Source organism: Tachyglossus aculeatus, chromosome 26 (assembly GCF_015852505.1).
Source record: "Tachyglossus aculeatus isolate mTacAcu1 chromosome 26, mTacAcu1.pri, whole genome shotgun sequence".
NCBI lineage: Eukaryota > Metazoa > Chordata > Mammalia > Monotremata > Tachyglossidae > Tachyglossus > Tachyglossus aculeatus.
The window spans coordinates 13,622,950-13,648,753 of NC_052091.1; the positions used below are offsets into that span (position 1 = coordinate 13,622,950).

General features: G+C 43.0%; 1 protein-coding gene across 1 annotated transcript in view; it reads right to left on the bottom strand.

Moving 5' to 3' along the window:
* Window positions 1–25,804, bottom strand: part of PEAK1 (pseudopodium enriched atypical kinase 1) — a 182,819-nt gene that overhangs the window by 5,448 nt on the left and 151,567 nt on the right. Inside the window, exons 7-9 of the mRNA XM_038767609.1 lie at window positions 23,554–23,670; window positions 18,278–18,489; window positions 7,582–8,327 (exon numbers count right to left, since the gene is read on the bottom strand). Coding sequence (XP_038623537.1) covers window positions 7,582–8,327; window positions 18,278–18,489; window positions 23,554–23,670 — 1,075 coding nt within the window. The remainder of the gene's footprint in view (window positions 1–7,581; window positions 8,328–18,277; window positions 18,490–23,553; window positions 23,671–25,804) is intronic.

Here is a 25,804-nt window from a genome sequence, read left to right on the forward strand (position 1 = left end):
GCCAACAACCCCAGGATCATCTTCTGATCTAATTCATTGTCCACCCAGGAAAAGACCGGAATGGCTTCCCTCCTTGGCATTTTTCCTTTCCTCGCAAATGCAGCTGAGCCCTCTCTTCGCCACGGCGGCGATGCGGCATGGATGGACCACAGTCGGCCGGGGGATGCTGCCGAATAATGAAAGGGTCTCCCGCACAAAGAGAAAGCGTTTGTACAGTGGTTTCGTTTCCTGATTTCTGGGAACGAACCCCGAGGTATCCGGACGTGTGTGTTTTGGGTTTTTTTTGTCTCTGAAATTTAAGTATATGTAATATAATCTTTTAATCTTGGTGAAAAATTGCTGTTAATCAGAGCAGGCTCAATCTATGTTTGATTATATTTTCTCAATGAGCACAAAGCTGAAACAGGCCTTTCCAATACAGTGACTGTAGAGGGGGCTGTTATATCAATATACCGTAGTGCTGTACTATAATTTAAATATAAATGTTCAATGAGAGAGAGGGAGAGAGAGGAAAAAAAAAAAAACCCCACACATACCAAGGTTCCTTCTCCTTGCAAAATACGCCATAATGACCCCTCCTGGGTATGGTACAATAACATGACTCGGAGAAGCCGGCATGAAAGATTCCACCAAAGGTGTTGACCAAAGTACATAAACATGAGAAAAGTGCAGGAAAAGCAAGAGGCCAACTCTAGCTTGGAGAGGAGAGGAGGGGCTCCTTCCCAGGGTTCCATTTACAAAGAAAATCTCAAATACATTGAAAGCGGCAGCCAGGTTATTGGTTAGCTAACCTGCTAAGCACACATTCACACAGTTACTAGTTGCATAATGCACTGTCACGGCAATAGAGACGAGGAAAAATTGGGCATTTGGCCGAGTTAATACAGAAGCAGGGAGGAGAAAGAACAGCTCTCGTTTCTTCGACATCTGTCCGGGTGCCGGATGGCTATCCGCACAGCCCTGTCACTGGGGTGTTGCTCTGAACCTGGATAAATGCTTAATCATTAAGTTCGGGCTGGTGGGCTCCTTTAAGACAGACAAATCTTCAGGGAGAAAAGGGGGGAGAGGAAAAAATGGATTAAAGGTAGCCAGGCCAGATTACATTTGTCTGGAATCTTTTTAGATCTAGTTTAATGCCTCCACAATGGATTTAAAGAGATCCATTATATTATTCAGAAAACCAAGCGGATAGGAGGAGGGCCATTTCCCTGCTTCTCCTGGGGCCTCCGAAAAGTTGAATTTCAAATATCCATTTTGGTGCAGGGGCTCGTTTCCCGCGTTGCTCATGGCAACTGCTCTGCATACCTTAGTGGCAAATTTGCCATTATAAGGCTTTTTATAGTTGTAATAATAATTCAGGCCTACATATCTAAGTTTTAAAAGTGGAATGTGCATGTGTGTGTGTGGCTACCCGAGCAGCCAGGCAGGTGAGGTACTCCTGGGTTGGTGATAATCAAAATGAGGCGACAAGATGAAGCGGTAATGAACGGTGCAGGCCTGTAGACTGCATTTTGGAGGCCTGCTCTGCCTGCTTGCTGAGGGTGTCTGTGAATCTTGCTACCCTTTCACAGCTGGGGAGGGTGGGAGGGAGACCTATTTTCAGACAATAGAGGGGGCCCCCTTTGGCAAGCCAATTTTAAGTGCTGAAAGGATGTTTGAGAGGTAAAAAATGCGATCCCTTCCCCTCCCCTCCTGCTCTGCCCCCCTCCTCAAAACCACACAGCGCTAGGTCCAAGGAAGTCCCTGGTTTTGAATGGGGTGGCCAACATGGTTGATAATTGGTGGGGCTAGGGAACGGGAGCGGGCAAAGGAAAAAATGGTAATTGTGGGATCTGTTAAGCGCTTACTATGTGCCATACACTCTATTAAGTGCTGGGGGTGATATAAACGAGGTTGGATACTGTCCCCGTCCTACATGGGGCTCACAGTCTTAATTCCCATTTTACAAATGTAACTGAGGCACAGAGAAATTACGTGACTTGCCCAAGGTCACACAGGAGACAAGTGGCAGAGCTGGGATTCGAACCCAGGTTCTTCTGACACTCAGGCCGGTGCTCTCTCCACTGTACCATGCTGCTTCTCTAAGACATTATTACTCAGTCAATCAGTTAAATCAACAGTATTCATTGAGAGCTTACTGTGTGCAGAGCACTGGACTAAGAGCTTAGGACAATACAATATAACAGAGTTGGCAGACACCCTCCCGGCCCACAAGGAGTTTACAGTCTACTCGGGGAGGCAGACATTAAACTAGATTAGGGGATAGGGATAGAGTGCAAGGATATTTACACAAGTGCTACGGGGCTGGGGTGATTACGAAGAGAAATTCTCCTTCTCCCAAATGAGAATTAGACAACGAGCTGTTCTGCCCTTGCAGTCCATCTTGCAATGCTCTCTGCAGTCCTTTTTCAGGTTTCTTTCCTTTCCCTCCAAGATATCAAGAATTTCCACATGACCAGAATCCTCAAAAGCACTCTACATTCATGCTGATTTTTCCATCGCGGGGCCAGTTGGTCTCTCTAGTATGCCTTCCGCTGACTTACACTTTACCAGCCGGGAATCTCATTTCTACCTCATCCTATGTGCTTTACTGGGCCTTAGTGAACCTTAAGTGAGATGGATATTGCGGGGAATGAATTGTACAGTGATGAAAATGAGAAACACTGAAGATCACAAATACTGTACCATCTGTGCTACTTTGTGGCATTACACAAAGGCACAATGGCAAATGAGATACACTGTAGAATGAAAACCTGCTAATCCTAAATTGATATCTTGGATTTGGCCTGACCCAATGATAAGTGTCCAGTCTGATTACTGATTGGCCTTGCTTTCCTAATCTGGCCTTGGAATAAATATTCCTCTGCTTTTTTGTCAGAGGGCCAGAACACGGAGACTCAATGCTGTTACAACTCTACTCAGAATGGATTAAGTGTTCAATATATAAAATGCTGCCTGGGTCCAAACTACAAAGTACCCTGGGCTGTGATGATCTGCTGGGAGACCTGTCAGGGAGGCCATGCAATTTGGAGCTTAAATTACTGCAAAAATGTTCACCAACCCCAAGAAACCAGTTTCAGTGTCTGGAATAGAAATTTGAGAAGGCAACTATATAACATTTTACTATTTTATTTGATATTTTGAGGTTTATGCCCCAAAGCTCTTTTCAGACCACATTCTGTGTGATAACCCATAACAATGCATTCCTGAGGCTGCATCTTGGGTACTAAAACAAGAGCAAGCTGGGCATGCTTGAGGGCTTTCTATCCTTTTTTTTTTAATGGGCAAGGTAGGTAGGTGCAGGTTCTACCGATTTTTCAGGTGGCAAAGACTGGGCCCAGAGTGATTCAATAACTCACCAGGGGACCGAATCCATAATCCTCATTCCCAGGCCTCCTACACAGGGAAGTTGAGCTCTTCTGCCTTTCCCACGTGGCAGAGCAGTCTTGCAATGTGGAATCTCATCCTCCTAACCCAATATAATGTGAGGACGTGGGGCACTTTGGAATGCAATCAGCCCTGAAATGAGGTAGCTGCTGATCAAGGACGGCACTGTGCTGTGCTGTGCGTGTGTGCGTGTGTGCATGTGTGTGTGTGTGTGTGTGTCGGTGGGGCAGCGGGTGGTTTCTGATGAATCACTCCCAGCTCAGTTTCAGTGCTAGAAATGTTTATTGTGAATTATGGAAGGGGAAGTTTCTCTCTTGTCACTAAATCAGTACTTAATTATCTCTGTCCATTTGCTGGGCTAGTTAATTTCCACCAATCACATTTATTTCTACTGGAGCTCTTTTATTTCTCAGCATGCTCAAAATGTGATAAACTGAGGCTCTCCAGTAAAAACTGCAGCATAAGAAGCAGGCTCCGCAGTTCCTCTTGTTGGAGGCTTGCCTGCATTCCCAAAGAAGTCTGATATTTGTGACAATTTTGCAAATCGTTTCCCCCCAGAGCGCAGGCGCTAATTCCTTGGAGAACTATTAGGGGAGAAGCTAATAGCTTCCCCTCCCTCTCCGGTTTTTTTGGTTTGCACTGGCAGCTGTGGCTAGTCCATTCCGGCCCCCTGGAAGCCAGAAGGTGGATCCAGGATGGCAGCCCATCTCCACCTCTTGCCCCTGACAATACGGCACAGCCCCAGGCCTGGTCTCGGGGGCCCGAGAATGAGCGGCCCGGCTCCGATCGGTACCTTCCTTACTCGAGCGCTGCTGCTCATCGCCGTTATTAGTAAACGGCAGTAACGCTGAGGAGAGGCCAAGCTTGAGCTGTGGCGACGCTGATTCGCCTCCCTCAGATGGCCACTGCTGCTTCCTGATGATGGCAATGGGGGAGGGATGGGAGGAAGAGCCCGGGTAGGAATGGTGCATAACAAATCCGGGTGACTTTCTTACAGACACTGGGGCCAAGAGGGGTTTCTGTTAGGCCCAGTGGCCCGATGAGACGAGCAAAGCGTAGGTGCTGTAGGATGGGGAGGGAGGAGGAGAAAAAGTGTGAGATGGTGAAAAGACACCATGAAGGATAAATCAATTCATGAGGCACCTTCTGCGAACAGAGCACCGTAGTAGGCATTTCAGAGTAAAACAGACGTAAGAGACCGTCTCAAATGCTCTTTCCCCCTTCCCCTCCCTGTCCCCACACTTTTCCTTTCCCCTCCTCTTCTCTTCATTATCCCCCGTCCAATCCCACCCTCCAGACTCAAGATGAAAAGCTGGCACCCTTTGCTCCTTGCATAGGCACACCGGTTGGACTCTGATAAACGCCCAGTCCACTGGAAACAGATTGTATACAAAGAGAAAGAAAATGAACAGTCGCCTGTATTGGCCGTCTGCTGGTCTCTTCACCTGTCTCTGCAGAGGTAGGATTCATTGCTCCCTTCCATTTTAAATATTCCTCTAAAGTTGCATAATCCATTGTGCATTTCTGGAAGGGCTCAGAGGCACCTTCATCAAAGGGACATTTATATGCGGAATTTAGTATAACACATCCTTCCTAAACCCTGCTGGCAACTCACAGTACATAACCACCTGCCACCTGTTCTTTGCAGATTACTTTTGCATCATTACAAGCGAAAAATCAATACCAGACCATTGATTTGGTAACCAGACGAGATTGCCAGGCAATAATACATAAAGTTATTCAAGCCTAGTTCTCAATTGTTTTGAGAGAACAGATAGTTCAACGACCCTTCTTGTAATAAGCACCAATATTGTATTTGTGATCTTTGGGACAATAAAGAACCAGGATAGATGGCTCACCCTAACCCCGATTGATGTGGCAGCTCTTCAATGCTGCTCTCAACCTCAAAAACTCTTTTCAAATTCAGTAGCATGTATTCTCAATTTATCAGCCTCCTTGCTCTGCAGGTGACCCTTCTGTTTAATTTGATAAGAAGCTGTGCTTTAACTCCTATTCAGGTTACAGTATCTTCCCATTGCAAATGGAAAAGGTGTTAGGTCTGCAGAGTCCTAGAGCTAGCCTAATAGTGACGTATCAATGGCAGAACGTGGTTCTAGCTCCACCCCTTAGACTATAAATAAAGAGTAACAGATGGAATCAAAATCAACAGTCTAGACTATTCCCTCTAGATCATTAAGTTCCTGGTGAGCAGGGAATGTGTCTACCAATTCTGTTATACTGTACTCTCCCAAGTGCTTAGTAAGGTCCTCTGCACACAGTAAGTTCTCAATAAGTACAATTGATTGGTTTATCATAGTTTCAAAGATAGGCTGATCCCACAGAAACTCCCCCAAGATGAAAGTCAGTCAGTCAGTCAACCGTATTTATTGAGCGTTTACTGTGTGCAGAGCACTGTACTAAGCACTTGGGAGAGTACAGTATAAACAATAGAAAAATTCCCTGACCATAACGAGATTGCAGTCCAGAGTGGGAAATAGACATTAATATGAATAAATAAATTACAGATATGTACATAAATGCTGAGGGGCTGGGGGGGCGGGGCGGTGAATAAAGGGAGCAAGTCAGGGAGATGCGGAAGGAGAGAGGAAGACAGGAGGGTTTCGTCAGGTAAGACCTCTTGGAGGAAATGTGCCTTCAATAAGGCTTTGAAGGCGGGGAGGGTAATCGTCTGTCTGATATGAGGAGGGAGGGCGTTCCAGGCCAGAGGCAGGACATGAGCGAGAGGCTGGCAGTGAGATAGACAAGATCGAAGTACAGTGAGAAGGTTAACATTAAAAGAGCGAGGGGTGCAAGCTGGGTTGAGGTAGGAGAGTAGCGGGATGAGGTAGGAGGGGGCAAGGTGATTGAGGGCTTTAAAGCCAATAATGGAGAGTTTTTGTTCATTACAGAGGTGGATGGGCAACCACTGGAGTTTCTTGAGGAGTGGGGAAACGTGGCCCAATTGTTTTTGTAGAAAAATAATCCAGGCAGCAGAGTGAAGTATGGACTGGAATGGGGAGAGGCAGGAGGCAGGGAGGTCAGCAAGGAGGCTGATGCCGTAATCAGTGCAGGACAGGATAAGTGATTGGATTAACTATGGGGAAAGCCATGGGGCGCAATCCTTTTTGGTACTATATTCAGCTATGGTGCCATTCATTTCTCTGTCCTTTGAATACTTTAGTAACCAACCCCCTGGCCTGTCAGGGAAGGTTGGTATCTCATATTTCATGTTCCGTAAATAAACACTATATATATTCTGAGCCAAATTAAAACATGGGACGTGAAAGGGATGACATAATTCTTTTTGAACTGGAAGGAAGGGATCGCGGACACAGGCCGATGCTTTGGACTACCTCCATTACAGGAGCCTTTTATATTGTTGTGTTGTACTCTCCCCAGTGCTTAGTACAGATCCCTGAACACAGGAAGCACTCAATGAATATGATTGACTGATCCAGGTTTCTGTGGTATTTGACCATCCGCCCTCTGCAAGTGCTCAATAAATACGATTGGATGAATGAATGCATTTCAAGGCATTTCAAATTTCACTAGAGATCACGCTGATCATATATATATATATATATACATATATATATATAAGAGAGAGAGAGAGAGAGAGAGAGAGAGAGAGAGAGAGAGAGAGAAAGAGAGAGACACTGACTACATTCTTCGGCTTTGAGTCCCAATCATTGCTCTGACACTGCCGTGCTTGGGCAAGCAATTTCTTTTCTGTTATTAGCCTCAATTTCTTCATCCATAAAAGAGGATGATCAAGGAGGCCCTGCCAACTCTCGACAAATATTAGACTAGAGAAATGGTGTGACAAATTTGGCCCCATTACCATTGAGGGAATGCAAATTATACATACTGATGGTGAGAGAGCTACAAAACATCAAATAAGGAATGGCATGGGCTGGAAGTTAATGATGTAAGGATTAATAATCTATTTTAAACTTACAGGAAGCAGATGAGATGCATAGCCAGGAGCAGATGCAGGTTGGATTTTTGTTTTAATGGGGGTATTTTTTTTTCCAAGTGTCAGGGCATAATGAACAAGGCCTGCAGCGTAGGGCTGAAATGAACGAAGGCACTTTTACTGCCATTCACCGACAAACACCGTGTCGTGTTTAACTTGACCGCTGTCCACCCTAGTTGTCGGTTAGGACTGAGAGAGTGTGTTAAACTCCTTCTTACCTTAACTGCATAGTTATTGAGTGGATCTTTTGCATACGAAGCTGGGTAGTAAACGGCATCGCCAGCCTCACAGCACGGCCTGTCACTGGACAGCCTGAAGTCTGACCAGCTGTCCACTCCAAACCGGAGTTGATCCTTTTGTCCGGCCATAAAAAGATCTTCACATTTGACTGCCAGTTTCTTCAGCGAATCCGTGTGGAGGCTTCGGATCTGCCCCATCATCTCCTCCCGGTTCTCAATTCCTCGGTAAAGTGCTTGCCTCTGTGGCTTCTGGATACTTTTGCCCCGTTGGCCCTGGGGGTCGCGTCTCCCTGTCAGGGACTCCGTGCTGTTGGAGAACCGATCCTTAATACTGATAGTGGTTAAGCTGCAAACGCTGTTGGCGGCTGAGGTGGATGGTCTCGTTTTCCACGGCGGTCTGTCCAAGGAATCGCCTGACTCGTGGTCCAATCCCTTGAGTTCCGAGCAGACTGAAGAGCCGGCACTGCTGTCATCCCAGTTTGGGTCAATATCGTAGGTGGGGTTGGCCACGACATACAAGGAATTCTCCAGGGACCTCTGGAGATCTTTGGGAATCGGTTCGGTGTTGGCTCTCATGATAGTTTTCTTCGGCAGTGGCGGTGGCGTGGGCTGGCGATCTTTACTTGCTTCTCGTTCCGCTGTTCCTCCAAAAACGATGGCATCATCTAACGCTCCCTTGGGTTGCCGGGGATGCTTGGGGGGTATCATGGCGGCTCTGGATTGCCCTGCATCACAAAAATACAATGAAACATTTTAAAACCCTGTAGTTTCGGGTTCCCTCCACACTTACCTGGCAACTGCCAGAGGTCAGGCAGAAAGGGAGACAACAACTGGATAGTACAGGTGGGTGCTTTTCCACCCGGGCCGCTATCATCATACAGCGGACCGGGTGGAACTGGCCAAAGCCCTCTGGGTAAACTACCAGGAAAGTAATGGGTTTTCTTGTTTGCTTTAGATAACTGCTGGATTTCTTCAATGCCGAGAAGTTATTTACAGGTGGTGTGTGATTCTTGTAAACGTTTTAGTTCATCCTTTAGGTCTATCAGCTATTTCCCACTTCTGCTGGAGGGGGTCCAGCAGTACCAGCTAAGGAAGGGGAGAGGTCACTTATCATTAGAGTGGGCCTCTCAAAGAACCAACATAAAAATGGGATGAAAGGCATTAGTTTGGGAGCTAGCTATTCAGTTCCGGGAGTGGGGGCGAGGGGTGGAGGGGAAGAATGGCAAAAATATGATACCTGGGAGACTGGCTTTTGGTGGGTACAATCACGTGGGGCAGGAAACAACTGAATACAATCACAGCTCTCATTAGACTTTGCCTCAAAAGTCACACTTTGAGACTATTCTAGGAAGCACGTGGGGGTTAGGGTGGAGGGGGAGGTCTGCAGATGAAGCCGTTACAGTGGCATCTTCAATTCTGCGGGAATTGAAATAAATTGAAATGAAACCAAAGCTAAGCCAAGGAGTGGGAACTTCAGTGTCCTGACTACATTTCCACCAAGGGAGCCATATTCTGCTCTATTAACTTCCCTCTTTCATTTCCTTTGCATACTGTGCTTTGCTAAGGCCAATATTCAAGAGTTCTGAATGCAGCTGGGTGGAAAGTTACTTGGTTCCACTGGAGAGATGGATGGATTTGGAGGAAGGGTGGGAGAGGGGACGGGCAAAGGAAGGGGAGACAGGCATTAGGAGCCCAAACTTGCACAAACCTCTGAATTAAAATCAGATTAAAGAAACAACCTTTAAGCTCGTTGTGGGCAGGGAATGTATCTGGCATATTGTACTCTCTCAACCACTTAGTAAAGTGCTCTGCACACAGTAAACACTCAATAAATACCATCAAGTGACTGACAAACAACCTGGGCATGAGGCTGCTTCATAGGAAACAAAAACATGGGAAGCAGTGTGGCTCGGTGGAAAGAGCACGGGCTTGGGAGTCAGAGTTCATGGGTTCTAATCCTGGCTCTGCCACCTGTCAGCTGTGTGACTTTGGGCATGTCACTTAACTCCTCTGTGCCTCAGTTACCTCATCTGTAAAATGGGGTTGAAGACTGTGAGCCCCATGTGGGACAACCTGATCACCTTGTATCCTCCCTAGTGCTTAGAACAGTGCTTTGCACACAGTAAGTGCTTAACAAATGCCATCATTATTATTAAAAACCCACGGAATTTTCACCCTTAATTGTCCCCTTAAATTCAGATATTTATCAACTTCTTAAGGGATGGGAGGGAATAAAGATATTTGTTCTGAAAGAAAGTCATCATACGCCCCCAACACTTCCCCTCACCCTCCATAGCCCTTCACTCTGCTAGACAGAAAACCCCTGATACGGAAAGAAAAATGAAACGATGTGATCAATCTGTCATTCTTGTGGCCACCAAAATGAAAAAGAACATTTTTTGTGTGGGGGGTAAAAGTTGAGATTTTTGAGAAGTTATTTCACAGATTTGCTTCAATTCCTGTGAGATTTATCAATTACAAAGGAAAAGTAGGAAGCTAATTTCTGTAAAGCCTCATTGCTAGGGAAGAATAATCCACCTCCTCCTAAGTGCAGAAATTCGTATCTCGATGAACATAAAACATACCTAAGCAATGACAGCCTCTGGGATTGTTGGATAAGGATAGCCAGGCTTCTTCAGGGAATATAAATGCTTTGTGAAAGCTCAAGAACAAGAGGAGCCCTTTACACTCTAGTTTTAAAAATGAAACCATATCTTTTCTCATGGACTCCATGAGCCAAATACCATTAATAATGACTCTGTAAGCTGAATGAAAGGCAGTGAATGCTCTAAAGGAGTGAAACAATGAACAGAAAAGGCTATTTTAACATCACACCCTATTAATAATGCCAAGGGCAGGCTTCAATACAAACGATGATTGTAATTATAATAATATTACATTTCCCAGAAGACCACTTGCTCCAAAGGTTCCAAAAGGGCTTTACAAACTAAAACAATACACAAAGTGTTCAAAGAACTGCTTTCCCCATCACTAAAGTGAACAATATTTTAGCAATGTGCTGAGTTACATTTCGTACTATTGTTTAGAACTGGAAGTTAATAATAGCATCGCAGGGTTTCAACTGTGTGTGCAATCTAGGTGAGCAATCGATTGAACCAGAACTCAATTAACACACAAGGTTCACAATTCAACTCTCACAATCTAAGGTCAGCTCCTCCAACGATAAAGCACCCCATAACACCTCCATGAGTGTGTCAGGACACTGGTTCACCGTTGATTGAATCGGGAAAGTGATTAAATGGAATCAGCTAGACTCCTTCCTTTGGCAGCTAAGTTTCACTAAGATGCCTCCTTTTGCAGAACAGCTTTTTAGTGAGAAGTGGCAGAATCAGACCTTATTCCCAGGAAGTCAGACAATGCTTCACAACAAATCATTTTACTTTTTAAGAAGAGACAATAAGATGATTGACAGTCCCAGGAAACACATCAAAATTATTTACTGCATCCGCCATATGCCGCACATAGTCTTTCAGTGAGGAAGAGGCCTAAGAAATTCACGCCTAGCCACACATATTGCATGCCCCATTCAAAGCAGAGTTTGGGGTGAGAGGTAATGGCAGAGGTAATTCCCACCCATTTCCCAAAATAAAAATGTCTAAGCAGGAAAGGAATGGGAGATTCAAATGCTTCTATCGTACCTCTTGCTGAGTCAAGGTGAAAGGAAAGTAAGATGGCCTGCTTCTGCTTCCTACTGATCCACTGTCCAGCTGTTACCCTAATGTCTACTCCACCACTCAGAGTGCTTGCCTCACCTCAAATACTCAGAAGTGTGATCATGAGTTGCCCAAAAAATACTGGCCCAAGTGGCAGGAAGGGGGATGAATAGAGGCAGTTGGTTAGCTCTTGCAAATCGCAGGAATACAATCACCCAAAAGCAGGATGGAACTTGACAAAAAGACTTCCAGGAGCCAGGAAATAGTTGGGAACTTTTATACTCTAAACATTCCTCAGAATGTGCAAGAAGGTCAGGAAATTCTACCGAGTCTGAAAATATTCTCCCCCCACGAAGACAAGTCCTTCCATTTGAATTCCAACCATTTGAAGCGATGTTTTAGAAGCATGGTATCTGAGGTGTTTTTATTTTAAACTCTTAACCCTGTACATTCCTCTCATGCCTTTGAGGCCAGCTCTTTCAGCTCAGCTTTCAAAAGGCCTGTTGCAACACTGCATTCTTGACGTTTTTGTGGCACACTAAGTCTTTGTAGAAAAGGAATAATTCCAGCTCTAGATCTTCTCTCTCTCTCTGTAAGCAGTGGGTATTTGAACCAGAGGTTTGTCCTTCTCCCTCACTTCACTGCTTCCACCTTATGTTAACTTCTGTTACTTTGGTTATTTCCACCTTCTGTTACCAGCATTTCTGTTACTGCCCCATATACTGTCCTGAATGATAACCACACCTGAAGGAATTAAAGAGGAAGAATCTGATGGGCAAAGATTACCAGTTCAAATAAACCTATGAGACTCAGAGTTATCAAAAGGGCAAGCTATTGATATGCAAGTTTCTTCAAGAACAGGAGAAATGTATGATCACTGAAATTGAGAAGAAATGGATAGCCATATAAATGCTAAGCAAAACATGACCCTCATCCAGGTATAAGCCATTCAGAGGTCTGTGGTGTGCTAAGGATTAGTTAACTAAGTGTGATCTGTGGTTATAGTGGGAAGGACTGGTGTAGATAATTTAAAGCCTCAGATATGCACCAAACCTCAATTTAACCACGAGTTTCATCCTCCTTCCCATCAATTTGTCAAGTAGAAAATGAACCAAGCTGAGTTTTACCCCCTTACTTTTCATTTTATCATTTTCTGCAAAGATAGTAAGCAGAAAAATGGCTAACAGGCAGGCAGGAAGAGATGAAGAGGGCACTAATAAATCACAACCTGGGAAATGCACAAATGGACCTGAAGGTTCACGGATAAACAAATAAGTCAGAACAGTCTCCGGTTACCACACCTTTTATTTGAGCTCAATCAATCAATGGTGCTTATTAAGTGGTCATCTGCTGCAGAGCTCTGTACTAAGCACTTGGGAGGGTATGATACAACAGAATTGGCAGACACATTCCCTGCCCTTAATGAGCTACAATCCAGAGGAGATGAGTGGTTTTCATTTTCCAGAGTAGATCAGGGTACCAGTAAAACATTCCCAAAACAAGATTTAGCATTTATTCCAGCATCATTCTTACACCTAACTACTACTACTCAAATGCAAGCAAAAGCTGTCAAATCAATAGGGCCCTCATTTCAATTTGAATTTCTTGGCTCTGTCTTCCCTTCTTACACCTAGCCTTTCCTCACTCCTGCTACATGTGTGCAGGTCTGGGGCCTGTATACGTGCCTGTACAAGAGCTGTTGGATATGTGCCTGCTTTCATGTTTCTGTTACTTAAGCTTTTTCGGTTATGTATGTGTTTTGAGTACTTTGTAGGGTTCCTATGTGTATTGCGCCTGTCCTACCTCTCCCATTAGATTTTAAACTTCTTACTTCATAATTCTCCACAAACTGGGCCATGAATACACTTTCCACCATTTTCTCACAATGGTACAAAGATTTCATTTACTTCTCATATTTTTATAGCTCCACCTTTAGCCAGGACATTTCCACTTTAAACAATAGGGGAAAAATACCAAAACAAAACCCTCAACATCATTCCTCAAATTAATAATCTGAGCCTGTCTCTCATATGTACACTCAGAGAATGGTACAAAAATGCAAATTTGTGAGCACCTAAAAGGCTAAATTTTCATAAAATTTTATTTAACACAACTTCCTTAAGTATAAGAATAACTAATTTTGGGGGTAAGCTGTCTGGAGGCAATTCCAATGTTCGTAGCCCCAAGAAACTTTACTGTACAGAAACCTTATTTTAAACATGCTGTAAAATTTGTATTCCTATTGGTAAAAATGTAAATCCCTATTAAGAGCACAGTCAATTAAGATTTATTCTTGATTGGAAGATTCTCCTTGAAAATAACAGAAGCCCAAAATAACTTCCTCTACTTGAAAATCGTGGCTTTTAATCCTCAGATTTGAATTCAGTACTTCTTTTCCTCTGGTCTATATTATTAATTTTGAGATGAGCAAAACCCATATTCCCTGAATGGAACCTTGAATGCCAAGTTGCAGCCCAGAATTTATAAACTACTGTGCCTGGCATTTATAATGGATTTATACTATAATTAGAAAAGTGTGATGACATTCTTGTACCACTACTGTTTAAAATTCTCACACTCTAAATCAGACTACAACTAAACAAACAAAATTCTGCAGACAGAAGTTACTCTGAACAGGGCACTGAGCCAAATCATGGCCTCTGAGGTTCTCTTCCCTCAATTTTCATCAGTCCAGGAAGGTCAGGATATGTTCTATATTAGTTAAGGGACATTGTCGCTCATGGTGAAATTTACAAGGGAAAAAGAGGACAATCTTATAAAACTTCTCAACCTGGAAACCACTGGCTCAAGGCCAGCGTCAAAAGGGACAGGCTGGTTTAATTGAACTCTAAAGAAAACGTAGGTTGGAGAATTCAACGTCGTAAACTATCAAGAGCAGCTTTGCTTCCCCAACGCAAGGGACCAAACCATCCATAGGATACAATGAATACAGTGCTCACAATTTGGAGGGAAGTCTATGGATAACGGTTGTGTTTAGTGAGATCTTCAAAAACTGAAGTGATTTCTGTATGATTCTGCAACTTCAAAACCCTCTTAAAATCATGTCTCCTTCAAGAGGCCTTTCCTGTCTACGCCCTCATTTCCCCTGTGCGATCTCCTGTTTCCACCAACTTGGCTGTGTACCCCTTAAGCACTTTTGACACTTGCCCTAGTCCCACAGCACATAGCCGTGTACTTCTACTCTACTATTTCCCCTATGTGTAATTTATTTTAATGTCTGTCTCCCCATGTAGACTGTAAGCTGCTTGTGGGCAGGGATCACCTCTACCAACTCTATTATATTCTACTCTGCTGAGCACTTAGGATAGTCTTCTGCATACAGGAAACATTTGATACCATCGATCGTTTGATGGCATGCTGGGTCCTGTTGATGTTGAGGTTACATTAGCCACTGAAACTGATTGCGCCTGCACTAAAAAATGTGAGAGGACTCCATCTGATTTGTCACCACTGTGGATAGCCCTGCCAAAAGTATATAGTCAAAATACATCATCTCATTTTTGATTCCTTGATACCTATGTTCACGGAGATACTGGGTGATTAAGACTCTTCTTCAAAAACAATTTAGGTGATAGAATCCTGCACATCTGCATGATCAAAAGAGGGCAAAAGTCACCAATTTATCATCTGATAAATTTCTGATCTTTGTGACTGGATGAAATAGAACAATCTCAGATTTAAAAAAAAAATATCTTTTAAACTTCTGGTCTTAATGGAATGAATGCGTAAGAGACGGAATTAATGACGGAGGGGTGAAGAACTAAGATAATATCTTATTACCCTCATCCCCATCATCATTTGAATGAAATAGGCCGTATGAAATCAAGTTTTGGATTAACTACAGATCAGGTATCTTTAAAACGGCTCACATCCCTGAAAAAAATTTTCACAGTTACAAGTTCAAATGCTGATTTGTGAAGCTCTAAACCACACTGCTGGAAACAAATTCATATTCCAAAATGCAGCAGATTTTTATTAAATATGACTTCCAAAACAATTAGCCTTTCAAGAACCCAACCATCCACTGCTAAACAAAAACTGACCCATCTTAAAATATAGGTGTCCAGGAAACAGTAGCCATGCTAACTGAAAAGAGGTTGCTAATCTAGGCAGAGAAATGGGAAAGATAATCCAATAGTTCTTCTGGGAAAATCCAATAGCTCTTATGGGAAAGGAAGTGATTCATATCAACTGAATTACAAATACTGACTGCATCTTTATAACAACGTGACTTGGTAAGGCCTCAAAGGTGAAATTATTGAAAAACTGATATCCTGAACTAGGGACACTCTGGATTGATTATGTGCTGTGAATAAACAACAACCAATGGGAAGTTTAAAATTTATGACGTCAGAGCTGATAAAGAAAGGGAGGTCTAAAGAAACCTTCTTTGTGACATGCCAATCAAGCTAAGGAGCTTGAACTTGGGAGCTCTCCAAGGCCTCCACTCTAAGGGCTCTCTACATCCCTGAAAAGTCATTACGAGATCAGAGTACCTCAGTGTTACTTAAGTATGTAGATGGCTCCAACTTCATCAGAGACAAGGAGGGGAGGTACTCCGTAGAGATGGCACCTCTGAGGATGAAAGATTAAAAAACTTGAAAACATGAGGATGTAGACTTTGTTCTAACTTTGGAAGTCAGAACAGAGAGAAATGATAAAGCTCTGAAATGTGAAGGTGTGTGTACCTCCTGAGATCTAAAAGCGGGAAGGCATTGTTCAGGCAACTGCACAGTCATTTTGTCAACAGACGTTACACCAAGGAAATGCAACAGGAGTTCTAAAATGTCACTGTCCTCAAGAAAAGGGGTGGACTCTGGAGATTTTGGAAAATGCCAAAGCATATCACTGCGCTGCACTGTTAGCCTGTTGTTGGCAGGGAACGGGTCTACCTAACTCTGTTATATTGTGCTCTCCCAAGCGCTTAGTACAGTGCTCTACACAGCGTAAGCTCTCAGTAAGAGCCACTGATGGACTGGCAAGCTTCTAAAAACAATCCTTTAGGAATACCTATTGAAGAACATTATGTGCATGCATTCTAAGAACTACAATGGACCACTGAAGCAAAAGAGGACATATTTTGTTACACATCAGACATAAATGTAATGCAAAGGACCACCCAAGAAGATACCCATAACGTTATTCTTCACATCACTTTGCCGTTACCCATTTATATAGCCTATGTTTAGTTCCTTGCTCAAAAGACAGATTTTTTTTTAAACATGGTACTCATTAAGTCCTTACTATGTGCCAGACACTGCAGCACGTGCTGGGGTAGATTCAACCTAATTAGGTTGGACACAGTCCACGTCCCACATGGGGCTCACAATATGATTCCCCATTTCATAGATGAGGTAACTGAAGCACCGAGAAATCAAGTGAATTGTCCAAGGTCACACGGCAGACAAATGGCAGAGCTGGGACTAGGACCCTGGTCCTTTCGACTCCTAGGCCCATGCTCTATCCGCTAGTTCATGCTGTTTCTCCATTAAAATAAATGACAGATATGTACATAAGTTCTGTGGGGCTGAGGGTGGGGTTACTAATCAAACACTTAAAGGGGAGTGCAAAGGCAACACATAAGGAAGAGAGAGGAGGGGAAATGAGTGCTTAGGGAATAGACTTCAATGAATTGATGTCTCTTTCTAAGAAAGGATGATTTAAAATGAAAAAGCAGGAGTGGCAGTTCTTTGAAAAGTGATAAAAATGTAGTGGTGGCATTATGATTGCTGCATGCGTTTCTTTTACACTAGTTCATACTTTGCAAAAAAAAAAAAATCCAAAATCATCAACTTTACATGATTAGAGCTACTGACATTTTAAAAGGAAAATGCCATAAAGTATCATTAGTTTAGTTGTGATACTTTAATTTTGAATGAATGTTTCAAATATAATTCTCAGTACATTATCTTGGGTCATGCAATCTGCACAGTAATTTCATAAAATATGTTACCCAGGACTACGCCCTTCCAAAAATTTAGAGAATGGAACAAATCCTGGCAAAGTTTTCAACCATACAGATCTACTGCAATCAGATAAATGACACCATTAATTTTTTTTAAGGGGATGAATTGTCAAATCACTTTTTCCTGGACATGTTACATAAGTTCTTGGAAAGCGAGAAATGAAACATTTTCCTTATTGAGTACCCATCTGCACATTGGTTTGTTATTGCTAGGTGGTTTCCGGGGATTCAGTAAAAAACACTTTCCTCAAAATACGTCAAATTGCATTTCTATCTGCCTTCAGAATACCCTTACAGGATTTTCCATTTCAAAGATTATTAGCTGATCTAAAAGACTGATTTCCATTATGACGCTAGCCCATTTGACTGGAATGAGGGGGAGAAAGATAAAGAGCTGAGAAATTAGCCTGAAGAAAGATAGTTTTAATAGTGTATATTCCAGTCATTCTTAAACTGGAACATAGGGAACGTCAATGGGCTGCAAGGATATCATCGTCATCAATGGTATTTATTATTAATAATAATTATGGTATTTGTTAAGCACTTACTACGTGCCAGGCACTGAACTAAGCTCTGGGGTAGATACATATGAATTGGGTTGGACACAGTCCCTGTCCCGTGTGGGGCTCACAGTCTTGAGCACTTATTGTGTGCAGAGCACTGTACAAGAGCTTGGGAGAGTACAAAACAGTAGAGTTGGTGGACATCGTCCCTGTCCACAATGAGCTTACAGTCTAGAGAAGGAGATGGGCATGTAGGGACTATCTCTATATGCTTCCAATTTGTACTTCCCAAGCTCTTATTACAGTGCTCTGCACAAAGTAAGCGCTCAATAAATATGATTGAATGAATGAATAATGGCTTCATCTGGGCTCTCCCTGCTGAGGCTTCTGACCCTTGCCCTCTCTGTGGGCAGTTTGCCATGTTTAGATCAGAACCTTTACTTTTTCTTTCTCTCTGACTGTTGCATAACAAGGAAGAACTGGAAAACTATCGATGGGAACTTGCCACTTACCTAGGTTGCTATATGTCGCACTACATGAGCTCGCATCAGAAGGATCAGACGTTTCCTCCTTTTCTTCCTCCCGCTCCGGGGTCTGCGGAGGCGGGACAGACAGGACCGAGGCATCGCCACTGCTGTCTTGCTTCGGTTGGGCAGCTCTTGAGATGCGAGGAGAAGGGATGCGAGGAGAAACCTCCTCCACTGCCACCTCATCTGACCCTTGACTGAAACAAATGAGACAACTATCATTTCTGTTCCAGTTTCAATACCTACCTGCCCTGTTTTTCCCAGTGCAATAGTGTTAAAGAAGCTCCGGGAGAGCAGAGAACTTTTTCCGCGTTGTCCCACATGTGCTGCGGTGGGTCAGAGCTGGGGCATGAACCCCTTTCTGAACATTTCACATTTGATGCTGTGCTATGCCCCTGCTCCTCTACAATTTCATTCTGTTCTGGAGGAGCAGCAGGAGGGAGCTTCAGAATGTCTCGGGGAGACAGTCTGTACTCTTGATTGATGGTCAGGAGTACAGGGTCGAGAATATGATTCTATCTAGGAGAGTTAAAAATGGAACCAAAGTGACCAATTTGGCTGCTGAGAGTGGAGAAAGGTGGTATTTGCAGGCATCACCTTCAATTCACAGGTGAATGGACCAGTGAAGCTCCAAACACACTCTTATGAGAAGGACAAGTTATTTCTTATGATGTATTAAAAGCTTATTTCTTTCCAGAATTCCCAACAGGGAATATTATCTGATTACTAGGCCACTGCCAACCTCCCTTCCAATCCCTTTTCTACACATACCTCTGACTCAACCAATCCCCATAAGCAGGTCCACCACCCTGAATTCTTCCTGACCATCTCCTCTTCAGCTGCCCTGTTTACACTGCCTGGCTTGCATGGCGATGGCTAGCTGGATGAGGGGGAAAGGCTGAATTTCACTCCCAAAGATGCTTTTTTCTGGCTTCTCCACTTTAGCATAAGTGACTCGTAGCTCCTTGGACCTATCTCCTCACTTTCCCCTTTGGTTCCAACATGCTGACTGCAGTGAGTGTAATTTTAACCCCAGGACGGTGAATTTCAGTTTTGCTCCTCGCTGGCCACGTGCCCAAACTTCAGAGAAAGCTTGTACTGCCTTCTGCTTCAGAAGCCCACACTGTATCTCAATTGCAGAGGCATGACCCAGCCAGCAACAAGAACCAAAGAACCTACTTTAAGTGAGAATATGTGTAGGGAATTGGAGCTCTTCCCATGTACACTGGAAAACAAAGCCATTCTCTGGCCCTAGTCATAACAGGTGCAGGAATAAAACCTGCTTGGGTTTGCTAATGGTCTAAAGGTGAAACCCCAATCAATAAAGTTGTACCATTACGTTAGAGGAAATGCAGACACTATGGTAATTAACGGTTACATAAGCTACCTGAGGGCAGGGATCACATCCACTTACTCTATTGTACTTTCCCAAGAGTGACTTAGTGGAAACAGCGAGGGACTGAGAGCCAGGAGACCAGGGTAATAAACCTGGCTACGCCATTTGCCTGATGTCTAATCATGGGCAAGTCATTATCTGTGCCTTGGTGACCTCATCTGTAAAATGGGAATTAAATCCCAATTTTCTCTCCCCCCTTGGCTTTGAGCCCCATGTAGGTTAGGGAATGTATCTGACCTGAATGTACTGTTATTCACCTTAACGTTTAGAAGAGTGCTTGGCATGTAATAAGTGCTGAACAAATACCACAATTGTTATCGTTGTGGTTGCTCTGCACAGAGCAAGCACTCAATAAATGCCAGTGATGGATTGATTGGGAATGGATTTAATGGACACTTGCTTAGGGAGCATTTTTCACATTTTAAGCTCATTTTAATCTATGTAAGTTCAGAGACGGGACCTTTTAAATCACATCTCCTCCATGAGGTTTTCCTGCTTAATTTCTAATCTGTCCAAATTATGTTACCCCAACTGCTACTTTGCCATCTTCATACTGTATTCACAACCTCCCATAGCATTCATCTACATATTTTACATGCCCTATTCCTTAAGCACTGGCACATATCTGCTTTTCCTTCTTCCTCCTACCTGTAATTTTTTTATGGTATTTGTTAAGCACTTATGTGACAGGAACTATACTAAGCACTGAGGTAGATACAAGATAGGTTGGACAAAGTCCCTGTCACACATGGGGCTCGCAGTCTTAATCTTCAAGTGTAGATAAGACTACACTTTACAGGTGAGGGGTCTGAGTCAAAGAGAATAATAATAATAACAATAATAATAGTGTTTGTTAAGCACTTACTATGTGCCAGGCACTGTACTAAGTGTTGGGGCAGAAACAAGCAAATGGGGTTGGACACAGTCCCTGTTCTATGTGGGGCTCACAGTCTTAATCCCCATTTTATAGATGAGGCAACTGAGGCCTAGAGAAGCTAAGTGACTTGTCTTATGTCACATAGCAGACGAGTGACCGAGCTGGGATTAGAACCCAGATCCTTCTGACTCCACTAGGCCATGCTAAAGTGACTTGCCCAAGATAGACTGTGAGCCCGTTTCTAGACTATGGGCCCATTTCTAGACCGTAAGCCCGTTTTTGGGTAGGGACCATCCCTACATGTTGTCAACTTGTATTTCCCAAGCGCTCAGAACAGTGCTCTGCACACAGTAAGCGCTCAATAAATACGATCGAATGAATACAGCAGACAAGTGCTGGAGCCGGAATTAGAGCCCAGATCTAAGAAGCAGTGTGGCATAATGGATAGAGCATGGCCTAGGAGTCAGAAGGACCCGGGTTCTAGTCCCAGCTCTGTTCCTCATCTGCTTGGGCAAGTCACTTAACTCCTCCGTGCTTGTTACATCATCTGTAAAAACTGGGGATTAAGACTGTGCTACCCCAGCACTTAGAACAGTGCTTGGCACACAGTAAGCGCTTAACACAAGCAAGTAAAAAATGGTTCTTTTACTCTCAGGCTCTTTCTAATAGGCAACGCTGCTTCTCAATGTCATAGTATATGCTTTCTTGCTATTTGTAAACTCCTTGAAGGTAGGGGTCATGTCTAATAGTTCTACTGTACCCTAGCAAGGCAAGTCTTTAGTAGGATGAGTGCACACACTAAGTACTCAAACACTATTGCTTGAGAAGCAGTGTGACAGTGGAAAAACCAGGAATAGGAACCCTTGTTATTAATATTATAATTATTGTTATTATGGTATTTGTGAAGCACTTACTATGTGCCAGATACTGTACTAAACACTGGGAGATACAAGCTAAACGGGTTGGACACAGTCCCTGTCCCCCATAGGGCTCACAGTCTTAACCCCCATTTTCCAGATGAGGGACATGAGGCCCAGAGCAGTGAAGTGACTTACCCAAAGTCACAGATTCTACTCCCAGGTCTGCTGTGTGATTTTGGACAAATCATTTAATTCCTCTCTGGCCCTCAGTTCCCTCAGCTGTTTTCCCCCCTCTTAGATTGGGAGTCCTGTGTGGAACACAGACTAGGTCAGATTTGATTACCTTGTACCTACCCAGTGTTTAGCACATAGTAAGCACTTAATAAATGCCATTACTATGATTGATTTTAAAAGCTGTCTAGCCCACTCCCCAGTTTGCATATAAATGATCTGACCTGAAAACACGCTTTTACCTATATTTGGGGGGGGAGGGGAATGAATCTCAGTCACTATTAAATGTGACATATTTCCAAGGAGCTTTTTAATGATAATGACATCTTCATTTATTTCCTGCATTACTCCAGCAGGGATGTTATTTCGTTATCACAAACTCCTAGGCATACATCAAGAGTTTCTGACTCTTCCCCATCTGTCTTGCAGCGGGAAGCCCAGGTGAGTTTCGGGGAGAAGCGACGGGCAGCCGGCCATCACCCCCCTTGCTCTACATGGCAGTGCCTAGCTCCCTAGCCCTTTCTGCCTCCCATTTCCAAGTTTCCCTGAGCAAGCTCTCTCTGGTAGTGGCTTCTACAGTAGCCTATGCATTTCCCATCATTTGATGAGCCCTTCTGTCATCTTGGTGTTTGTTGTTTCATTGAAAAGCACAACTTGTCCATTGATTTGAGAGAGCAATTTTGAAGAGAAAGTCACTCTTCTAACCAGTCTCACTATAGTAATTTAATATACATTTTGAGAGAGATGAAAAAAGGTATCTCCAGGCCTATGGGAAACACAATATTAAAAAGAGAATTGGGGTTTCGCTGACCTGAAACTGACCAATGGACCTGTTAATGTTTGGAAACATGTGCACAAGGGATATTTTTCCCATTATGCAGGGACAAGAGCAACCACTCATGAGGAAATCACTGACCTATCTGTCGTCTTTGACGAAAATTGCTTCCTCCAAGGCGGCCCACCTAAAGTATACCTTATTTAATAAGCATGCCTTTAAATGAGACTCATCGAAATGCACCGCACTTTTAAATCAATCCAATTTGGATAGACTGACCAACACAGACTGCTATCCCCAAGCCATCCCCAACCACAAATGCATCCGTGACAAACACAATGCAAAATTTTCCTTAGCACATACACATGCTGCATCTACTTCCACACTTGTGGGATTCCAAGCTGATTTACATAAAAAACAACTATCTGTACATGTTAGTAAAGGTACACAATGTGAAATTTCAGAGAGGCAATATTCAGAACTGCTTAGCACAGACATCATGGATCGCCGATTGATTCTTTACATGCCCAAAAACAAGTGCAGAGGCTGTTCAATTTCTGTGGAGCTGAGTTAATCTACCGGCATTTCTAATTTCAAAGCACTGCAGCAGTGTGGCTAAGGGCACCTATGACAAAAGGATCATTTTAAAGACCTCGGCTTTTTTCCCCTTTTATCCCTCAGGGTTGGCTTTATAGGTTCCCGGCAAGAATATTCTTTGGATCCCTAATCTTTAAATTTCTCCCTCAGCCTTTTCTTGCCCTGCCCACAGATCAGCTGGTTGTGAAGCCCTGGACTTGTGAGCAGGGATTTACTGATCCCTACAAAAGAGTTTCCAGAGTTCCTCTATTTTCATTTTTCCTCAGTTTTTATACTTACCAGTCCTCTGTAGTCCAGGAAAAAAAAGGGTTTCTCTGTAAGGAAATCATCTTTTTTTTTATAGCCCTGCTAGTGTGAAACAATATCACGGAAAACACGGTTGGCATTAATCTGTGAAAGGCTAGGCAGGCTCATTCCCACGCACATGCGGCACAAACACTATAACTAAGTTCTGAAGTGCTTCACCAAACAAGGTACAGTAGTTAAAGAGCAAGAGCAAGTTTAAAAAAAAAAGAATGGACTCACCCACTGTATTCACTCACACAATTCCCCATTAAAGGAAATTCTCTCAGGACCTTCTTGAGTCTGTTAATCATGTTTTGAAACTCTGGTGAGCCACTGATCCCATTGACTTCTGCTGAGCTACAAGTTGTGCAAGTTGTGAGTAAGAGGCCTGATTTCTGCGCAATGATATCACCTACTGCACCTTAACCTTTACCTTAGGGGTTTGGTCTGGGAGTTGCGCCAAATACCTCAAGGAAACTAAACAAAGTTAAAACTGGTCTTCTTAACTCTCTGAGAACCCTAGCAGAGGGCGTGAAGGCTTAATTCTACAGAGTGGCTTCAGAGGATCACACTAAGAGGTGGGAATAGTTATTAACTGACCAATTAAAATCATTTCCCAGTGTTAGGAACAGAGAACATATTGTTGATGAGAATAAAGCCAGGTACCTCCCTCCAGGTGGAAGCTAAGATTTTAAATCTGCATTTATGGTGACAGTAATGTCTTTAAAGAATCGGAATTTTTAAAAATGCATCAGTGAAATGTCAAGTCTTGATGACTGAGGAAGAACAGTCCTTTGTATGATAGAAATCGTAAAATGAGAGAGAGGGGAAAAAAGGGAGAGGTTCTCAGAAGTTCAGGCTTCGATGTGCTAACATGCTGTGACTCAAAAGTGAACAAAGAATTGAGCAATAGCATCATAGAAGGCTGACTCACTCTACATGAAAGACAAACAGAAGAAAATGGAGAGGGTGACAACAAATCTTCACTATTAATTTAACCACAATCAGAATTTCTAGACATTTTCACTGAAATGTCTGGGAATATAATATCTTCTATTAATTTTTGAGGACAACTTAAAACCGGTTCAGAAGGTCCTCTGGGCATAGATTCAGTTAAGAGACTCAAACAAGAACGCAATCCATGAATATAGTTCAAATAAGCTTTAAATGATGGCATTAACAAGGCAGCCACTCACATTTCCCTTTTCTCATGGAGGACTAGACTGGGGATTTAGTGGACCTGGGTCCTGTCCCCAAAGTCCAACCTGTCTTACTGAACTGGGGGTACATCAGGTGCTTCAGCTTCCTTTCTCAAAAGTGGAATTAAGGGGTAAGGGTGAATAGTATTGTACCGTCATGAAATTCCATGATTTTTAGGGACAAAACTATATAAACAGATGACACTATCGTTAGTTTGGCCTTCCAATGAAAAGAAACTTATGTCTCTGATAGAGTTCTGGACATACTCAGTTTTAGTGACGGGGGTGAAAAGTGTCAGAAAACAGCAAAAGAACAAAGCGGTAAGTCAGCACCTCCAAAATGAGGAACCTGAAATGACAAATGGAACATTAAAAGGAAATCACGGCTGACTCGAGATATTCTGTTTATTAAACTCAAGTCGGGAGACTCAACGAGGTGAGAGCCAATTTAGGAGAGACAGGGCTTTATACCAAAGCATTTTACAAACTTTCTGGTTCTCTTTCCAGCTCTGTCACTTACTCATCGTGTAGGAATCCTGCTGATGACAACCAAAGGCAAACACAAACATCCCTAGTTCGGTAGATTAAGCTCTAACAAATAATATATCACTCGTCTGCCTTAGTTTTTCATTAGTTTTTATTTGAACTTTTCTGACAACTTTTGAGCAGATACTTTTAAGGTGCATGTCTCTGTCACTGTCTCATTCATTAGAATTGTGGAAATCTAGGTGTTCCTCGGAGATAATTAGACTGCTCGGAATTAGTCTCTTACGTAAACAAATTCCCCCCAGAATTTTATCTCCCAACACCCTGCAATATTTATACATAACTCAAAAATGAAAAAGGTAGTCTCCTGTGCGAACTCACATGGTTTACTCAGGTGGCATGATTAATCATTACATGATCAAATAAAACAATCCATTTTTGTTTGTGAATTCACTCAGGGCAGATTTTCATTAAAAATGACGTTAATGTAGGCATTTTGTTTAAAAAAAAGTGGATCTAATTCCACATTAGAAAAGGCTAAAAAGTCTTTTCTGTGGTTGAGTCTTCCCACAACTTGGGCTCAATGAGACTCCAGATATAGTGCTTTTCAGCTTCCACAGGGGCAGAAAGAATAAAATGTGTCTGGGAAAGGAACTATGACCTTCACGGGGTATAACACTTTAAATTCATTTTCAGCCTCCTTCTAACATTGAGGATCACCTTGATAGCCAGAAAGATAGAAAAGACAACATAGATATAAAATTTCTTTTAAAACCCTGAAAATTACTCAGAAATAGCAGGAACAT